We start from the raw sequence: 20,270 nt of genomic DNA on the forward strand, positions 1-20,270 counted from the left end.
TGCAGTATATTGATGACATCATGGTATGGGGGGACACAGCCGAGGAGGTCTTTGTGAAAGGGAAGAAGATAATTGAAATCCTCCTGAAGGCCGGCTTTGCCATTAAGCAAAAGAAAGTCAAGGGGCCTGCAAGGGAAATTCAATTCCTAGGGATAAAATGGCAAGATGGGCGTCGCCACATCCCAATGGAGGTGATAAACAAGATAACAGCCATGGCCCCACCAACCTCTAAGAAGGAGACTCAGTCTTTCCTGAGCGCTGTGGGGTTCTGGAGGATGCACATCCCGAACTACAGCCTGATTGTGAGCCCTCTCTACCACGTAACCCGCAAGAAGAACGATTTTGAATGGGGCCCTGAGCAACAACAATCCTTTGAACAGATTAAACGGGAGATTACCCAAGCAGTAGCCCTTGGGCCAGTCCGGGGAGGGCAGGAGGTTCAGAACATGCTCTACACCGCAGCCGGGGAGAATGGCCCTACCTGGAGCCTCTGGCAGAGAGCACCTGGGGAGACGCGAGGCCAACCTCTGGGCTTTTGGAGCCGGGGACACAAAGGCTCTGAAGCTAATTACACACCCACTGAGAAGGAGATACTGGCAGCGTACGAAGGAGTTCGGGCTGCCTCAGAAGTGGTCGGCACTGAAACACAGCTCCTCCTGGCACCCCGACTGCCGGTGCTGGGGTGGATGTTCAAAGGAAAGGCCTCCTCCACGCATCATGCAACCAATGCCACGTGGAGTAGATGGGTTGCGTTGGTAACACAACGGGCTCGAATAGGGAACCTCAGCTGCCCAGGGGTACTAGAGGTGATCACGAACTGGCCAGAGAGCAAAGATTCCAGGATGTCACCAGAACAGGAGGTGACACGTGCTAAGGAGGCCCCACCATATAACGAGCTGCCGGATGAGGAGAAGCGATCTGCCCCGTTCACTGATGGGTCTTGTCACATTGTGGGAAAACATCGACGGTGGAAGGCTGCTGTGTGGAGTCCCACACGACGGGTCACTGAAGCTGCTGAGGGACAGGGGGAATAGAGCCAGTTCGCAGAGGTGAAAGCCGTCCAGCTTGCTTTGGATATTGCTGAGCGGGAAAAGTGGCCAAGGCTCTACTTCTACACCGACTCGTGGGCAGTGGCGAATCCCCTGTGGAAATGGCTGCAGCAATGGAAGCAGAACAACTGGCAACGTAAGGGTAAAACCGTCTGGGCTGCTGAAGTATGGCAGGACATTGCAGCCCGTGTGGAAAACCTCGTGGTGAAGGTGCGCCATGTGGATGCCCACGTACCCAAGAGTCGGGCCACTGATGAACATCGACACAACCAGCAGGCAGACCAAGCTGCTAAGATCAGAGTGGCTCAGGTGGACTTGGACTGGCAGCGCAAAGGTGAACTGTTCATAGCCCGGTGGGCCCACGAGACCTCGGGCCACCAAGGTAGGGATGCAACATACAGGTGGGCTCGAGATCGAGGGGTGGACCTCACCATTGACACCATTGCAGAGATCATCCACGGGTGTGAGACATGTGCTGCAATCAAACATGCCAAGCGGGTGAAGCCCCAGAGAAATGGAGAGCGATGGCTGAAATATAGATATGGAGAGGCCTGGCAGATGGACTACATCACACTGCCACAGACCCGCCACAGGAAGCGCCACGTGCTCACAATGGTGGAAGTAACCACTGGATGGCTGGAAGCTTACCCAGCGCCCCACACCACCGCCCGAAACACCATCCTGGGCCTTGAGACCCAAGTCCTCTGGTGACAGGGCACCCCAGAGAGAATTGAGTCAGACAACAGGACCCACTTCCGTAACAACCTCATAAGTGCCTGGGCAGAAGAACACGGCATCGAGTGGGTCTGCCATATCCCCTACCACGCACCAGCCTCTGGGAAGATCGAGCGCTGCAATGGACTGTTAAAAACCCCATTGAAAGCACTGGGAGGTGGGACCTTCAGAGACTGGGACATGCATCTAGCAAAGGCCACCTGGCTAGTCAACACAAGAGGGTCTGCCAGTCGAGCTGGCCCGGCTCAGTCGAAACCTCCCCGTGCTGTAGATGGGGATAAAGTCCCTGTGGTGCGCATGAGGAATATATTGGGAAAAACGGTCTGGTTTAGTCCTGCGCCAGGCAAAGGTAAAGGCAAACCCATCCACGGGATTGCTTTTGCCCAAGGACCTGGGTGCACCTGGTGGGTGATGCAGGACGATGGAGAGGTCCGATGCATACCCCAGGGGGACTTGATTCTGGGCGAGAACATGCTGTGAATTATGCTGGGCCTTTGTAAATTGTTTTGTTATTGTTAACTGCTAACTGGCAGCTGGACATGACGCAGATGGTATAGAATAAAGGGGTGGATTATGTCCTGGTTCAGCTGGGATAGGGTCAAGATTTTCCCCATCAGAGAGAGAGGGGGAAGGGATCTCCAGCCGGGTTATTCATACCATGCTGACGTCAGGTCCAGGGGCGGAGCCTTTTTACTTTCGCTTCTGGTTTTGGGGGTTGCCATACACGCGGCGGGCTTGCCCCTTGACGATTTTGCGGTATTTCTCTGTGTATCTTTTGTCTTGTTCACTGTTATTGCTGTTTCTTGTTGTTATCACTGTTACTGTTGTTGTTCAGATTGTTCTATCACTCTGTTGTATTAAATTCCTTGTTACTATAGCCCGGGTCTGTGCCTAACTTCCAGCCCGACTGGCCGCGGGTGGGGGAGGGGCAACGGCAACGTGCTCTCCCATCCCAGCAGGGGTTAAACCTGTACAAGCCTCTCTCCAGATACTCCTCCCGCTGGCAGCACGTACAGGTAACAAATCTGGGGGGAAAACAACGAGTTTCCACCTCGCCTTTGGGCCACGTCACCACCTGGAATCCCCCGACCCACAATAACCACCATCTTTTGCCACAAAACCCTGAGGAACTCGATGCTAAACATACATCTGTATTTTAAGAGAATCTGGCAGTTTCTCCTCCACTTGGGCCCCCTCCAATCCTCCAGCTACAAAAATAACAATTTTCAAAGAAATTAGGTGGTTTCTCCTCGGTTTCGTCCCGTCTCATCTCTACCACCAATCAAAATACCAATTTTGAGGAGATTTGGTCGGTTACTCCTCAATCAGGCCATGTCACAACTCCTGCAGTAACAAAATACCCATTTTTAAGAGAATTCAGTGGTTGATCCTCCATCCAATTCCCTCTCATCTCCTCTGTACACATAAATATCCATTTTAAAAAGAGTTTGGTGGTTTCTCCTAAATTCATTCACCCCTCAGGTCTTCTCCCAAAAAAATCACCCATTTCTAAGAAAATTTGGTGCTTCCTCCTCGATCTGTTCCAACATTGCCTCTTGGCCCCACCTCTTGCTCTCCAAGGGTGCCCATTTTGGGTTAAAAACCCTCTTTTAACCTCCACATCTCCCCCTCCTCTTCCAAACCAACTCCCCCCACCCCAACTCCACCGCTCCCACCTCACCCAGAAGACTCCGAGATAGCCAACAATGCCCCTTTTTTCCCCTTTGTTCCACCCCTATCTTTCTTCCCTTTTGCCCACCTCGACCCTTCCTCCCCAGACGTCCCTCCTGCTCCTCCCAACATCACGGTGACACCGGAGAAGACCGAGTACCTCCTCGGCGACACCGTCTCCCTCCGTTGCGTCGCTCCTTGGTCCGAAGAAAATATCCGAGGTTTCCAAATTTCGGGAACGAGCGGTTGGGCCGTGGATGTCCGGACAACAAAGAGGAGTTACGTCTACACCTTCAACCTGACGACGCCGAAGGACGGCGGCTCGCACGCCTGCACCTACACCCCCATCAACCGCCACCGCCAACTCATTCGGTCCCGCGAGAGCAAATCCATCATCATCAATGTCAAAGGTAGGTGAGATCTCACCCCGTTGGCTTCCTCCCACCGATTTCCCCGCTTTTGGCCTCAGAAAGGAACTTTTTCTCCTTAAATCCCCCCATGGCAAAGCCAAATTCCCCTCAGCTCCCCGCCAAAGTTCACCAAGTTGGCGAAGGAATACTTGAATCCTACCCAAAAACCTTCATCTGATGTTTCTCTTTCACCTTTCAGACCATCCGCTTCAACCCACCTTGACCTTGACGCCTTCCAGCAGCGTCGCCATTGAAGGCCAAGCCCTCGTCTTCCTCTGCGCAGCCCCGGCAGGGGACGGGGAGCGGAGGTTTAATTTCTACAAGGACGAGGTCAAAGTCATCGACGGGGTTGAGTTGACCTTATGGAAGACTGGGGCCCAACTGCGGGTGGCGGCCAGTGTCCACAACCACACCGGCAACTTCAGCTGCGGCTACGAGGAGGAAACCGGAGGCTGGTTGATCCCGTCCTACCTCAGCCAACCCATCGACGTCCTTGTCAAAGGTAGCGCTGCATTTTTTTGGCTAAATCCCACCGGTTTTGGCCACGGCAAAGAGCCACCGGTTTGGTGAAACCACCCTAAACCCCAAAACACCTTGGTTTGCTTTTCATGGCCAAGTTGGTTGAGCAGAAGCCAACTTTTGGCCAACTCAAGCCATGCCCCGATGACCGTTTTGACCAAAATTACCGTTTTTAAGCCAGTTTCCCTCCCCCCCGACTTTTCTTCCCAGAGCATGCGTCCCCTCCCCAGTTGAGCGTAGACCCTCCCAGCGAGGTGGTGAGCGAGGACGACCCGCTCCGCCTCTACCTGCGCGGCCTCCAGAGACGACTTCGAGTTGAAGTTTTGCTTCTACAGGAGGTGGGTTCAGATCCCACCAGGCCTAAGGGGTGTCAAAATTAGGAACAACGAGAATTTTTCCCAGCTTTCTTTCCCCAAAAGTCCCAGGAATTTTGGTGGGAAATTCAGCTGCAGGGTGGAAGAGGAGGTGGGGGGATGTGGGTGCTGTCCCCCCCAAGTGAAACCTTGGACATCACACTCAAGGGTAAATCTGTTAGGTCTCCCACCGAAGTTTTCCAAACTTCATGGCTCAAATTGGCCCCCAAAGAAGGCAAATTAAGGCAAAAAACAGCGGAAGGGAAAGGGCTTAGAGCGGCCGATTTCTGTCCTTTCCTGACGGAGGGGCATTTAAATGGCTTCAGCGCAGCTTTTGGGTCTACTCCAACGGCCAAGAGCCGCTCTGGGAAGGTCTGAGGGAGCTCGGACTCGCAGGTTGACTAAAAGAAGATGGAGATGAGTTTGGGGGGTTCCGTCTTCCCCTGAGCAGGGACTTCATCTCCTCGAGATGATGAATTTCATCTGGTCATGTCATGTCCCGCTCCGACGAGGGGGACAAGTGACTCTCAGATTCGCATATCCCCAATTGGAGCGGACAACAAGTCTCCAAGTTCAAGCATTTATTAACTACCTACAATGCACTAATTGAACACATGATAATTGGCTAAGTACAGAGAAGTTGTGGCGAGCAATGTAATATGCTTTGCATTTCTTAATAGAAAAAGGAAAAGAGGGAGACAGAGGGAATGGGGGAATACAGATCACCGGTCTGGGTTCCTGCGCTGATCCCGCCGGCGAGGGTTCCAGGAGGCGGCCGTCTTCTTCACTGGTATTCGTCTTCTTCGCTTCACTGATTTCTCCAGACGGTCGGGGGGTGGGGGGGGTGGGGGGGGGTAGGCAGGGAGAGAGAGCGAGTCCTTTCTTCCCCCCATTGATTTATACCCATTTTCCTTGGGTCCGTCCCCTAGGTCGACCCACATAGCTACGTATCCCATGTACAGGGAGGGGTAAGGTGTTTCATGGGATGATGTCATTAGCATGATCATGACAGCCCTCGTTAGCATATTGAGGGGTGTCAACTTTAATATGCATTTTGTGGATAATGAAGCAAATTCATTTACCGGACACATGGCCCTTGCGATGTGCCCAGGTGCCCCAGGGCAGAGCCGTCCTGTCTCCACAGGGCTCTGTCCCCCAGCTACATCGGGCAGCGTTATCAGCTTGGGCCTCCACAGAATGCACCCTGGGACTCAGAGTTTTGTCTTGCCAGTGTTTGAGGCATTTCTTCAATCAGCCTCAACTTTTGCTTTCCCAGGTTGTTTGTCTTAGTTTCTCACAGGCCTGGTTTCTCGTCTCTCACACCACCTGTCCCTGGCCATCCCACCATCGGCATGTCCTGACCTTTATACAAAAGCAGCAGCACACGCCCGTGGGAACATCCTCTGTTGGGGGCAGCAGGAGCAAGAAAACCCTTGTGAGAGCAGCACTGTAACTGGTAACACGGAAAGAGCTCACAGGGGCACAATGAGAGAACAGTTCCAGGGGTGGGATCTGCACAGCTCCCTGCACCAGCATCAAAACCATGTCCTTGTGCAAACCAGCACCCAAGCCTGCTGCTGGCCTGCCAGGGATTGCGGCAGGTGTGACCTCACAGCTGCCTTCACAGCCATGCACCTGCTGCTGGCCCACGAGATCCTGAGGCACAGCTGAGCTCATCCCAGCGCTCCACACCAGCTCCTCCTCGTGGCCCACGAGGGGATCAGATACAGGTCACCTCACGTTCCGCTTCCAAGGCCTTACGGCTGCTCTAGAACCCTGCAGGGCCTGTGCTGCCCCCAAGGGCCAGACAGACCAAGTCAGGGTTAGGACAGGGACTCAGGGGGACGGGGTCAGAGTGTGGGAACAAGGGCTTCCGAGGGTTAGGTGGTAAAACCCAGGCTGTTACTGGGGCACACTGGGATGCCCTGGAGTGTCATGGCCATGGGAGGGGAGGGTCTGAGGGCAGCAGAACTCATGGTGCCTGCCTTTTTCAGTTCCCCCTGTAGAGACACCACAAGACCTCAATGGTTGCTGGGATGTCCCCAGTACCAGCAAGGGATGGGAGAGCCAAAGTGCCCTCCAGTTGCCCAGACTGGAGGCCCTCCAAGTCCACCCCACTAATTACCACCACGCCATAACCTGCTCTCGCTTTGAGGAATGCCTGGGGAAGAAGAGCAAAGGGGTGCTCTGGACTGGATCTTGGTGGGCTGGGGGTGGGCACAGCTTTCCCCAGTCCCCACAGGCCCATGGCTTCCCCCTGGTCTGAGCAGGAAAATCCCTTCTGCCCTGCCCAGCCCCATTCCTCCAAGTGTCCCCGGGGATACCTGTCCATGCAAGGGCCAGGGGTGGGGACGGAGACACGGAGAGAGTGAGGAATTCATGTCCTCCAAAGGGGAGGGGTGGAGGTGGGGGAGACCCAAAGACAGGGCACTGGGGGGAATTAGTGGACACCAGGGTACGGGGCTGGAGGGGTTGCCGGGACAGGACTGTGTCGAGTGCAAGTGAGGATGAAAGGAATTCAAGTGGAGGGACACGGAGACTGCAAGCAGAGTGGCTGTTGGGGACAGAAGGAAGAGGAGTGCAGAGGACAAACCCAATGGGATTGGAGAGTGTTTGGGAGTGGGGGATCAAGGCAGGGGATCCGGGGACACTCCTGCAGTGGACAGGATGGACAGTGAAGGAGTGAGGGGAGAGAGGGAAGGAAAGGCCTCGGGAGGGATTCAAGGGAGGGGATTTGGGGACCCCAGAGAGGACATGAAAGAGATGCCAGGGATGAGATGTCTGAAGGGAGCAAACCAATGGGATAGGGAGGGATAAGAGGGGTGGAGGTGGGGGCATCAGGACAATAATTTTTCCTTGTAGTAAGATACAGCGTGAGAAAGGACTAATGTCACCAAGTGCAGCTGAGGAGGCCCAGGCTGGGCACAGAGCAATGTCCCTGGAAGGGCAGTGCTGTGGTGGAACAGGTCACCCCGAGGGAGACTGGAGCAGCCCCAGGCTTTGTGTGTCAAGGAGCAGGCAGGGAGGACGCAGAGATCTCAGGAAAGGAAGGGAGATGCTCAGGGGAGAGCAGGGTGTGGTAGCTGGGTGGACGTCTCCAGCCGGCAGAGAAAGAGGTGCAGGTGTGGGACACGGTGGGACAGCCTGTGGTGGAGACGACAGAGGGGTGAGCAAAGTCTGAGCATCCCCCAGCAGAGCTGAGCTCTCTCTGCCCTTGGCTCTGGCTGGTGTCTCTGCCACTGGTGGCCATGAGGAAGCCCCTTCCCCTTCCAGCACTGGGTCTCATGGCCTCCCCTTGCCCAGCCGAGAGCCTGGCAGGGGTTGGACCATAGTCCTGCCCTTGGCATTGCCCATCCCCACATCACCCTGCCCCAGGAAGAGCCCTGAGGAACAGCATCTGACTTCCCAGGGGCTGGGGGTCAGGGTGTGGCCCTTCGACTTTACGTAACACACCCAGGTTTGATCGATATTTGTTACAACCTGACATGGCCTTTGTTTAACGATATTCTCTGCCTCAAGTTTTCTTGTCTAATTAGACAATGGGGAGGCTTTGTCAGTAACGGTCCTCACTGGGACCCATTAACAATGTAAGAAATTTCGGAGTTTGCATCTGACTTGGACTTCTTGACAGGCAACTTCATCGTCCAATCCCTGTCTGAGTTCATGGACTTGGTACAAAAGCCACGCGAGGGGTCATTAAATTGCCCAGGGGTGATCCTATGCTGTGATGCTGGGCCGGGCTGCTGGGCTGGAGGGAGCTGAGGGCAAGTGGTCAGCACTGCAGAGAGCCAGCTCTGCCCAGGAGCAGCTCCTCTGCAAAGCGCAGCAGGGCTGAGGGCACTGCCTGCAGGCACCGAGGGCAGAGGAGCCGGGCACAGAGAGGGCAGAGGCAGACGGCACTGGCAGGGTGCTGAGAGCTCACTGCAGGAGAAATCTTCCCAGCAGGTAACATGGTAAGTGAACTCTTGTTTTGCTGGGTGGGCAGGGGGAGGTGGCATTTTATTCCTCCTTTCTAGAGAAAGTGCTAAGGCAGCTGTTTCATTAGCACATCTTTAATTGTCTCCTGAGCCCCTGCAGAGGCAGAGCTGCCCCTGGGCAGGGCCCTGCTGCCAGGAGGGGTCTGCAGGGCAGAGCTGAGCACCCAGCGGGTGGGATGGGGGCTGTGAGCACTGACAGGGAGGAGACGTGGGGACAGAGAAGCAGCTCCTGGCTGGGACAGCTCCAGGCACCAGAGACATGGGCAGGGAGTCAGAGGGAGCTGCTGCTGGAAACACCTTGGGGGCAGGAATTCAGGCACCCCCTGCCATCCCCTGCAGTGCAGACACCCACTCCAGAGGAGCCCCCTGGTCTCCTCTCCCAGCCAGCAGAGCCCCACCCGCTGTCCCTGTGCTGCCTCCTCCCAGCAGCACTGGGGCATTTCCCCACCTTTCCCCGTGGGCCTCTGCTCCCCGCGTTGGGATCACCGGACGTTCGGGGATGGGCGGGGGTTCAGCTGGGAGCAAGACCTGTGGGCACTGCCATGCAGATGTTTCCCTGGGAGTGAAACGTCCGAGTGCCCTCGCCATCTGCAGGCTCCGGGGGACACAAAGGAGCCAGTTCCCCCCTCAGGACACCCCATCTTTAGGGCACTGGACTCTTTCCCAGTGGGGTCCTGCTGGGCTGCAGCCTGTCCTCCAGAAGGGCACAGCTCTCCCCGGGCAGCTCTGTGTTCTCCAGCAGCCCCGTGAGGAACTGGATGGAGAGAAATGAGAAATCTGTCCCGACTGATTGATGCTTTTTCCTCTGTGAACAGGCCCTCGTGCCGTGAGGGAGCAAATGTCCAACGGCAGCTCCATCACCGAGTTCCTCCTCCTGGCATTCGCAGACAGACGGGAGCTGCAGCTCCTGCACTTCTGGCTCTTCCTGGGCATCTCCCTGGCTGCCCTCCTGGGCAACGGCCTCATCATCACCGCCATCGCCTGTGACCACCGCCTGCACACCCCCATGTACTTCTTCCTCCTCAACCTCTCCCTCCTCGACCTGGGCTCCCTCTCCACCACTCTCCCCAAAGCCATGGCCAACTCCCTCTGGGACAAAAGGCACGTATCCTTCACAGAATGTGCTGCACAGCTCTTCTTCTTTTATTTCTGTGCTTCAGCAGAGTATTTCCTTCTCACCATCATGTCCTACGACCGCTACGTTGCCATCTGCAAACCCCTGCACTACGGGACCCTCCTGGGCAGCAGAGCTTGTGTCCACATGGCAGCAGCTGCCTGGGGCACTGGGTTCCTCAATTCTCTCCTGCACACGGCCAACACATTTTCACTGCCACTCTGTAAAGGCAACACCCTGGACCAGTTCTTCTGTGAAATCCCCCAGATCCTCAAGCTCTCCTGCTCACACTCCTACCTCAGGGAAGTTGGGCTTATCATGGTCAGTGCCTGTTTGGCTTTTGGGTGTTTTGTGTTCATTGTGGTGTCCTATGTGCAGATCTTCAGGGCCGTGCTGAGGATCCCCTCTGAGCAGGGACGGCACAAAGCCTTTTCCACGTGCCTCCCTCACCTGGCCGTGGTCTCCCTCTTTGTCATCACTGATATCTTTGCCCACCTGAAGCCGCCCTCTGTCTCCTCCCCATCCCTGGACCTGGTGGTGTCATTTCTGTACTCGGTGGTGCCTCCAGTTGTGAACCCCCTCATCTACAGCATGAGGAACCAGGAGCTTAAACAGACCCTGAAGAAGCTGATTCAATCAGCTGTTTCTCAGCACCATTAACCTGCCCGTGTCTCTTCAGAAGTGATTTCACATTCATTCAGGGAACCTCCTGCATTCGGGCCTTTTATCTCTGATAACCATGTTTGTCCATGTCTGCACCCACTCCACTTCCCCAGAGGCATGACCCAGCCTGTCTGACCCAGAGCTCTGTTCCCGTGTGTCCGACACGATGGTACAGCTGGGCTCCCATGTGGCACCTCTGTAATAAAAGGGGATTTCCTCAATGTCTGCAGGTTGGGCTCTTCTTCCAAAGCTGAGGTCAGGCTGAAGAAATTACCCCCACAAGGGGCTTGGGTTGTCCATGGAAGGAGAGCATAGGGCGATGTGTTAGGGAATGAGCCTTTCCCCGTGGGTGCTGAGTTCCCCCGGAGATGGAGAATGATCCCAGGGATGTGCCTGGGACTGTCACCCCATGGCTTTCAGGCCCCAAAGCCCATTCTCTATCCAGAGCAGCACCACCAGCCCTGTGAGAGCATGGGGACAGGGTGTAGGAGTGACAGGTCAGGTCAGCATGGAAACACTGCTGAAAAGATTTCTATGGGCTGGAACATTCCCCAAGAAAAGCAGAGGATCAGCACTGTGCTGCCAGGGGAAATAAATCACCACCATAAAATTATTTCTGATGCAGCAGCTCGGGGAAGTTTCTCTACGGCAGGGGAAGCTGGAGAAGCCTGAGGAGCCATTTTCTGGGAGGGGCTGGCACAGAGGGGCTTGCTGGGAGTGGACAATAAGGATGCCTTGGAGACAGGAGCAGGGACTCAGGGAGACACTGGCCTCCATCTCCTCATGCCATGGCTGGCCTCAGCCCTGGGGCTGATGGGGAGGCTGAGACACCTCTCATTTCTTCCTTCACTCCCACACCTGAACAGAACTCAGGAAACAACCATGAGCCTGGAGGATGCAGAAAAATCCAGCTCAGAGGTCCCATGGCTGCAGGGGAAGCAGAAGGGTTTGTGGGACACGTGAGAGTGCAGGGAGAGAGAGGTGGGGATGTGACAGCGTGTGTGTAACAGGCAGGAAGGACATGGGGGGTCGGAGTGTTTACTGCTGCAGTGAAATAGGTTGAGTTTTGACCTGGAGGCAGCAGAAGCAGGAGGCTGTGCAGTTCAGTGCTGGGACATGGGGATAAATAGAGGGTCCAAGGGAGGCTGGGGGCTGGGACATCTTTAGGCTCCTGAGGAGCATTATCAGGCCTATGGAAGGAGCTGCACAGGTTCTGGGGATCTCACAGCCCTTGTCAGAGCACAGACAATGACAGTTTTGTGTTTGAAGACAGTGAGGACAGAGAGTCATCAGTAAGTGCTGGGACAGCCTGGGGTCAGAGTGAGGTGGGGCAGCAGGGGTGGTGTGAAAATCTGCAGAGAAACAGGCAGAGGCAGAGGAAAGTGTGGGACAGCCTGTGGTGGGGATGGGCCCTTGGCTGAGGCTGGCACCCCCCAACAGAACTGAAATCCTTGTCCTCTCGACTATGGCTGCTGTCGCTTCCCCTGAGGACCCTGAGAGGACACCAGTTCCTACAGGCACAGCACTTTGCTGCCTCCTGCCCACCCTCCACAGAGCCTGGGGGGATCCGACCGCTGTCCTGCCTCGGCATCACCCCCTGCCTCTCCCTGCCCCAGGAAGAGCCCTGAGCATCCCAGGAGGGAAAGGATCCCCGTTCCCAGGGGATGGGCTCAGGGCTGGACCCTCCTGGGGATGAAACCCATCAAGGCCTTTCAGGGCCCCTCAACATTGGATTGGCAGCCTGTGAGCAGAGCCTCTGCCTTCCTGCTTCCCCAGCCCCAGGGACAGGAACCTTGTCTCCTCATTCCCTGCCCGGCCTCTCCAGTGATGGCCCTCGCTGGGCATCACTGACACCCTCACAGCCTTGGAGCTTTGCTGCTGACTTGCCCTTCTCTAGAGGCCACTCCAACCCCTCTGCTGCACCTGCAGTTCAGGAACTTGGCACCAGAGGGCTCATGAACACGCAAATCCCCCTGACAAGCCAAGTCTCTGGCAGAACTTCATTCCTCCCTTCTGACGGGGGAATGTGAGAGGTTTCAGCCGTGCAGGCAAGGTGAAGATTTTTCAGTCCTACATGGCAATAAGAAATAATTTCTTCTCTTTGCACTACTCCTTATTTATCTGCTCACCCATGAAGTGACATCAGCAAACTCCACTGGATATTGGTCCTGAGCATCTGCTGATAGAGGCTGAACATGGAGGGAAGCCAAGACCCTCCATGTCAGACACTCTGGGGGCAATCTTTGTCCCTGCCTCCAACCCCACATTTCTCTCATCAGCCCCCTGGCACTTCCAGCACCTCTGTTCAAAGCTGAGCTTTCTCCATGACAGTCTGAAGCTGCATCTTTCAGACCTTTCCCACCAACTCCCACCTGCTGTACTTGGTACTTGCACACAGCTGCACGCAGACACAGAAGGATGTTTAATTGCCAGAAAGAAAAATCAGCAGAAGGCATGGTTCAATAAAAAATAAAATACACTCAGCTACTTTATATTAAGCTAATTTACCTCCTCTGATTTCCACTTTCCTCAGTGGAGATGGGCTTAGACCAAAGGAAAACACATTTTTTGTCGAGCAGAGACCCCAAGAACCCCCACAGCCCCCCCTGCCCCAGACTCTGTCCATAGTCACTCCCAGAGTCACAGCCTGAAGTCACGAGCTCCCTCGAGCTTCCCATCTGCATCCCATCCCTTCCCATTGCCATCGGCAAACCCACCAGTTAAACAGGACTGGACTCAGGACTGGCCCCTGGGGGTCACCACTGGTGCCCTGCTCCCACGGGCACTTTGTGCTCTTGGCCACGGCCTTCTGGATCCGGCCATTCACCCTGTTTCCAGCCCCCCTCCCTCACGCCTATCGGGCTGTGACGGGATGCAGCGTGACAAGAATTGTTACTGCGGAGGTGAAACCCCTTCCCTGCTCTCCCCTCACCCACCAGCCGAGGCATCTTCTTGCTGTGGTGGGTTACCCGTGGCTGATCACCCAACTGCCACCCAGCTGCTCGCTCACGGCCTCTCCCACCCCAGCGGGATGGGGGAGAAAATAGGAAGAATGGGGGTGAGAAAGCTGCTGGGTGGGGACAAGGACAGGGAGATCTCTTTCCCGTTCCCAATGTGGGCAAGTCATGACTCGGAAGAAAACAACTGAATTTATTGTCAATTGAAACAGATATATAATTATGAACTCAGCTCCCAATAATAATAATAAAAACCCACAAACAAACATTAAAACATCACCTTTCCTCCTCCCTCCCCAGGGTCAGCTTCACTCCCTCACTCCAGGCCCCTCTCCCCCATCCTGAGCAGTGCAGGGGCGTTTGGGATTGGGTTCTGTGAGGGGTGAGAAACCAGGCCTGCGAGAAACTAACAAACAGCCCGAGAAAGCAAAAGTTGGGGCTGATGGAAGAAATGCCTCAAACACTCCTAAGACAAAAGCGAGTCCCCGGGTGGATGTTGTGGAGGTCGAGGGTGATGAGGCTGCCCCAATCACACCAGGTGCAGCTGGGGGAGGGAGCCCTGTGGAGACAGGACGGCCCTGCTCTGGGGCACCTGGGCACATTGCAAGGGCCATGTGTCCGGGGAGTGACCTTTGCTTCATTATCCACGAAATGCATATTAAAGTTAACACCCTCAAGATGCTAATGAGGGCTGACATGACCATGCTAATTACATCATCCCGTGGAACACATGACCCCTCCCCAGACATGGGGTACGTAGGTGTGTGGCTCGACCTAGGGGACGGACCCAAGGAACGTGGGTATAAATCAAGGAAGGGGGAAGAAAGTGGGGGGCCCTGGAGAGAGCAGTGAAGCGAAGGAGACTGATGCCGCCTCCTGGAACCCTCGCCGGCGGGATCAGCGCAGGGACCCAGACCGGTGATCTGTATTCCCCCAGTCCCTCTGTCTCCCTCTTTCCCTTTTCCATTAAGCAATGCCAGGCAGATTGTATTGCTCGCCTCAACTTGCGATATCCTTAGCCCATTATCGTGTGTTCAATTAGCACATTGTGGGGAGTTAAATGATGTTTGGAATTTAAGACGCATTGTCCTCTCTTTTGGGCTTTGTGAATCTGAGTCACTTGTCCCCTCGTCTGAGCGGGACGTGACAGTACTCAAGTGAAAGCTGCCATCAAATTTCATCAAGTCACACTCTCACAAACTCCCATTAAAATCACTTTTTCAGACACCTTTCCCCGTGATACTCTCAGTGATCTACACCACTCACCCGTGACACGAGGGGACAAAGACCTGGGCTCTGTGGGCCCCTCCCAGCCTTGCCAGCGCCCTTTGCCATCCCACCGCAGGCTGTTCTGCCCTGTCCCACCCCTGCCCCTCTCTCCCCGCAGGCTGCAGCACCCATCTCCCTGCCCCGCCTTGCTCCCACCCCACCATTTCCCGACCTTCACTGATGTTGCCCACTCCAGGGAAAGCTCTACGGCCTCCGAAACCACCCTCCCAGCAGGGAACCCAACCCAAAGGCTTCCTGTGGCCTTTCCCCTGACCAGAGAGCAGGAAACCCACCAGGACCTTCTCAACCACGGGGCCGCTGTGGCCTTCCAGCTTCTGGGAGGGACGTGCCCAAGCCCTGGGCCTGCTGCTGTCCCACGTGTGCTCAGGTGGAATGGACACGACAGCCCACGGCCCAGCCCTTCTCCTGGGTGAGGCCTGCGGGGGCTTTGGCAGAGGCACTTTCCCAGCCGGGTACCTGCTGCTGGCCTCTCACCCCAGAGACAGAACTGACCTCACGGTCCCTTCACAGCCACACGCTTCCTGCTGGACTGAGACTGTCTGAGACACAACTGACTCATAATACCGTGCGCATCCACCCCCTCCTCATGGCCCAGGACCTGACCAGAGCAAACTCTGCTTCTTTATTAACGTCTATCACATATATTTCTTATTACTGGTCTGAGTGGAGAAGCATTCTTCACAGGAACCGCTGTAGTTATTTTGACACATTTCATAGCTCCTCTTTTTTTCTGGATATTTTCTCTTCTCCCTCAGGCTATTCTGTCATCAGAAACCTTGTCAAGGGAAAGATCCATAGAATCAAAGAGTAACTCAGGGGTGAAGAGAGCCCTGAAAAACCTCTTGTCCAACTCTCAAGCTGAAGGCAAGTTGAACCAGGTGAGGTTGTTCAAGGCCTCTCTCCAGCTTCGCATCACCCACAAAGGAGCTGATGTGCGCTCTGTCCCATCGTACAGGGGGACAGGAAAGATGTTCACTGTGTTGGCCCAGGAGCTGGTCACTGAGGGATGCCACTAGTGACCGGCTGCACGCAGGACTTTGTACCCCTGATGGCATTTAAGGTTGATCACCCAGCCAACATCCCACCCACCCTAACGTGCACTTCTTCAGCCCAGGCAGCACCAACCTGGCTATGAGAACACGATGGGAGACCATGTCACAGGCCTTGCACAATCCCATGTGCACAACACGCCCTGCTTTCCCCGGTCTGTTGTGGGTCAGCAATCCCTTCCTTGGCCTTCAGCTACCTGGACACGGCTGAAGGAGGACGTAGCCTACGACCTTCCCAGGGGTGGAGGGAAGCTGACAAGCCTATTACTCTCCCCTGTAATTCTCCCAGTTCTCATTCCTGCCCTTCTTGAAGATGGGTTTGCCCTCGGCCTTCTCCATGGACCCCAGAACCTCTCTGATTGCTCTGGCCCTTCTGAGGGCTCAGCCCAGAATCACCGGTGAGGGTGACGGAGCCAACAGGAGCACTTGCCATGAGCCTGTCCAAGGCAGCGGAGATGAGTCTCACTGGGAGAGTGGGGGTTGTTCCTGGGTCACACACACAAGTGTCCGGGCTCTGTCGGGTGCCCACATCTCAGCTGGCCCCATGCCCTCACCTTACACACAGGGGGTTCAGAGACACGAGTCCTTCCCTTGCACACGCAGAGGCAGTGCATTGCCGGAGTCGTCGTGTCTCTCTGGGCTCCTGCTGCCACGGCCAGAGGCTGGGAGGCCCCTCAGCCCTGTGCTGATCACCCTGCTCTGCACTCGTGGGAGATGCCCCACGGCATGAGGAATGGACTCGGGGACCTCGGTTCAAGGAAACACCTCCCAGGGCTGCAGCCAGGGGGTTGCCCAGGGGACGTTACTGTCGACGTGAAGTGACCTCATGACCCTGTTTGTGCCACACACCTTCACAGCACCCCCAGGAATAGCTGATGGCAGTTGTGCTCTCTCACCTCACACACATGATGTGCATGTTTACATCTCCTCCATAAAATGCAAACATGAACTTCTGACCTACTCACTTGGTGTCCCTCTGTGGAGGGACAAAGACCCTCTGTGATCTAGGGTGAGAGGCCAGTGATGGAAATGGTGTTTGGGAGGGGCTGGAGCGTGATGATTTCCCTGGGTCAGGGTCATGGTTTAACCCCAGCCAGCATCTGAGCCCCACACAGCCACTCACTCACTCCTCTATGTTCCATGGGAGAGTGAATCAGAAGTGTAATACTGAGAAAACTAGTGGCTTGAGATAAAGACACTTTAATAGGTAAAGTAAAAGTCACACACACTGGCAAAATGAAAACATGGAATTCATTCCCTACTTCCCATTTGCGGGCAGGGCTTCAGCCATCTCCAGAACATCAGGGCTTCATCACATGTAACTGTGACTTGGGAAGAGAAATGTTGTAGCTTTGAATGTCCCCATGTTAATCCTTCTTCCCCCAGCTTTATATAACGGAGTAAGCCCTGCTCAGCAATAACGAAATCAGCCCTGTGTTACCAGCACTGTTCATGGCACAAACCAAACCCCAGCCCCATAGCAGCTCCCAGCAAGAAAAGGAACTCTCTCCCAGCCAGAGCAGCACAGGCAGCTGCCCCAGTGTGTCCAGTGAGCGCAGACACAGAGCAGAGCCTGCTCCTTCAGGTCTCTCCCAGGAGGCCTGGCTGTGCGAGGACACTGCTGCCAGCCCCCACCCTGCAAATCACACTGTTCACCTCTTCGCTGGGGTTTTCCTCTGCGGGCCACTTCCTTGGGCGTGTTCTTGAGATCAGGTTTGGGAGAAGAGCTCAGCCTTCAGGCACTGCCCTGAGCAGATCCTCTTTCATGAGGGAACCGCTCTTCGGGAGGCCGGCTCTGTCACACAAGTGCCCGGTGCCTGTCCCTGCCTGCGGTCACAGGGCTGTCACACAGCAGGAGTGTGACCAAGCTGCCAGGGCACTCAGGCCTGACACCAAACCGAAGGGATCAGAAAGAGAGTGTGGAAGGGAAGAGAGAACATCTCTGGAGGACCAAGTGCTCCCTGGCAGGGCTGCCATGCTGGGACTCCCTTCCCCTCCACCGCTGCACACAGGAATTGTCCCCGCAACTCCAAAAAAGTTGTCAGACGATGAATCTCAGAAGACAAAATAAAAATCACTTTGTTTTCCTCAAGCACACAGATATCATAGCTCATGATTTACTCAACCAAATGGTCAGAAAACAAACGGACACAGTGAATTAGAAAGGGTATGACAAGATAATTACAAGTAAAATACCACCAAAACCACAAACAGCACACAGACTGGGCCTGTACAGAGTTATATTCTAATTGCTACACTTAAGATGAGTAGTTTATTGCTTCAGAATAACATCTGGTTATCAGTTTCCTCAGGACATCCTTGATCTCCTGGTTCCTCATGCTGTAGATGAGGGGGTTCACTGCTGGGGGCACCACCGAGTACAGAAATGACACCACCAGGTCCAGGGATGGGGAGGAGATGGAGGGCGGCTTCAGGTGGGCAACCATGGCCGTGCTGATAAAGAGAGAGACCACGGCTAGGTGAGGGAGGCACGTGGAAAAGGCTTCGTGCCGTCCCTGCTCAGAGGGGATCCTCAGCACGGCCCTGAAGATCTGCACATAGGACACCACAATGAACACAAAACACCCAAAAACTAAACAGGCACTGACCATGATAAGCCCAACTTCCCTGAGGTAGGAGTGTGAGCAGGAGAGCTTGAGGATCTGGGGGATTTCACAGAAGAACTGGTCCAGGGTTTTGCCCTGGCAGAGAGGTAGTGAAAATGTGTTGGCCGTGTGCAGGAGAGAATTGAGGAACCCAGTGCCCCAGGCAGCTGCTGCCATGTGGACACAAGCTCTGCTGCCCAGGAGGGTCCCGTAGTGCAGGGGTTTGCAGATGGCAACGTAGCGGTCGTAGGACATGATGGTGAGGAGAGAAAACTCTGCTGTGATAAAGAAGGCAAACATAAAGGTCTGTGCAGCACACCCCGAGTAGGAGATGTGCCTGTTGTGCCAGAGGGAGTTGGCCATGGCTTTGGGGAGAGTGGTGGAGAGGGAGCCCAGGTCGAGGAGGGAGAGGTTGAGGAGGAAGAAGTACATGGGGGTGTGCAGGCGGTGGTCACAGGCGATGGCGGTGATGATGAGGCCGTTGCCCAGGAGGGCAGCCAGGGAGATGCCCAGGAAGAGCCAGAAGTGCAGGAGCTGCAGCTCCCGTCTGTCTGCGAATGCCAGGAGGAGGAACTCGGTGGTGGAGCTGCCGTTGGACATTTGCTCCCTCACGGCACGAGGGCCTGTTCACAGAGGAAAAAGCATCAATCAGTCGGGACAGATTTCTCATTTCTCTCCATCCAGTTCCTCACGGGGCTGCTGGAGAACACAGAGCTGCCCGGGGAGAGCTGTGCCCTTCTGGAGGACAGGCTGCAGCCCAGCAGGACCCCTCTGGGAAAGAGTCCAGTGCCCTAAAGATGGGGTGTCCTGAGGGGGGAACTGGCTCCTTTGTATCCCCCGGAGCCTGCAGATGGCGAGGGCACTCGGACATTTCACTCCCAGGGACACATCTGCATGGCAGTGCCCACAGGTCTTGCTCCCAGCTGAACCCCCGCCCATCCCCGAACGTCCGGTGATCCCAACGCGGGGAGCAGAGGCCCACGGGGAAATGTGGGGAAATGCCCCAGTGCTGCTGGGAGGAGGCAGCACAGGGACAGAGGGTGGGGCTCTGCTGGCTGGGAGAGGAGACCAGGGGGCTCCTCTGGAGTAGGTGTCTGCACTGCAGGGGATGGCAGGGGGTGCCTGAATTCCTGCCCCCAAGGTGTTTCCAGCAGCAGCTCCCTCTGACTCCCTGCCCATGTCTCTGGTGCCTGGAGCTGTCCCAGCCAGGAGCTGCTTCTCTGTCCCCACGTCTCCTCCCTGTCAGTGCTCACAGCCCCCATCCCACCCGCTGGGTGCTCAGCTCTGCCCTGCAGACCCCTCCTGGCAGCAGGGCCCTGCCCAGGGGCAGCTCTGCCTCTGCAGGGGCTCAGGAGACAATTAAAGATGTGCTAATGAAACAGCTGCCTTAGCACTTTCTCTAGAAAGGAGGAATAAAATGCCACCTCCCCCTGCCCACCCAGCAAAACAAGAGTTCACTTACCATGTTACCTGCTGGGAAGATTTCTCCTGCAGTGAGCTCTCAGCACCCTGCCAGTGCCGTCTGCCTCTGCCCTCTCTGTGCCCGGCTCCTCTGCCCTCGGTGCCTGCAGGCAGTGCCCTCAGCCCTGCTGCGCTTTGCAGAGGAGCTGCTCCTGGGCAGAGCTGGCTCTCTGCAGCGCTGACCACTTGCCCTCAGCTCCCTCCAGCCCAGCAGCCCGGCCCAGCATCACAGCAGAATGCAAGCCCAAGGCATTTTAATGACTCCTTGAGGAGGGTTGGTCTGAGTCCATGGACCTCAGACAGTGATTGGATGATGAAGGTGCCAGTCAGGAAGTCAAAGCCAGAGGCCAACTGCAAAGTTTCTTGGAGTGTTAATGGCTCCCAGTGAGGACCGTTCCTGACAAACCTCCTGCGGG

At 55.6% G+C, this 20,270-nt stretch overlaps 1 protein-coding gene across 1 annotated transcript; it reads right to left on the reverse strand.

The window, feature by feature from the left end:
* Positions 1–18,045: 18,045 nt before the first annotated feature.
* On the reverse strand, positions 18,046–18,993 carry LOC141974234 (olfactory receptor 14A16-like). The gene has a single exon (XM_074933568.1). It carries the CDS (start codon positions 18,991–18,993, stop codon positions 18,046–18,048), a length of 948 nt encoding a protein of 315 aa, XP_074789669.1.
* Between the last annotated feature and the right edge of the window lie 1,277 nt (positions 18,994–20,270).

Source organism: Athene noctua, unplaced genomic scaffold (genome assembly GCF_965140245.1).
Source record: "Athene noctua unplaced genomic scaffold, bAthNoc1.hap1.1 HAP1_HAP1_scaffold_36, whole genome shotgun sequence".
NCBI classification, from domain to species: Eukaryota; Metazoa; Chordata; class Aves; order Strigiformes; family Strigidae; genus Athene; species Athene noctua.

What these genes read in the sequence shown, in the direction of transcription:
- LOC141974234 (XM_074933568.1), bottom strand. Translation starts at nt 18,993, where the DNA reads ATGTCCAACGGCAGCTCCACCACCGAGTTCCTCCTCCTGGCATTCGCA.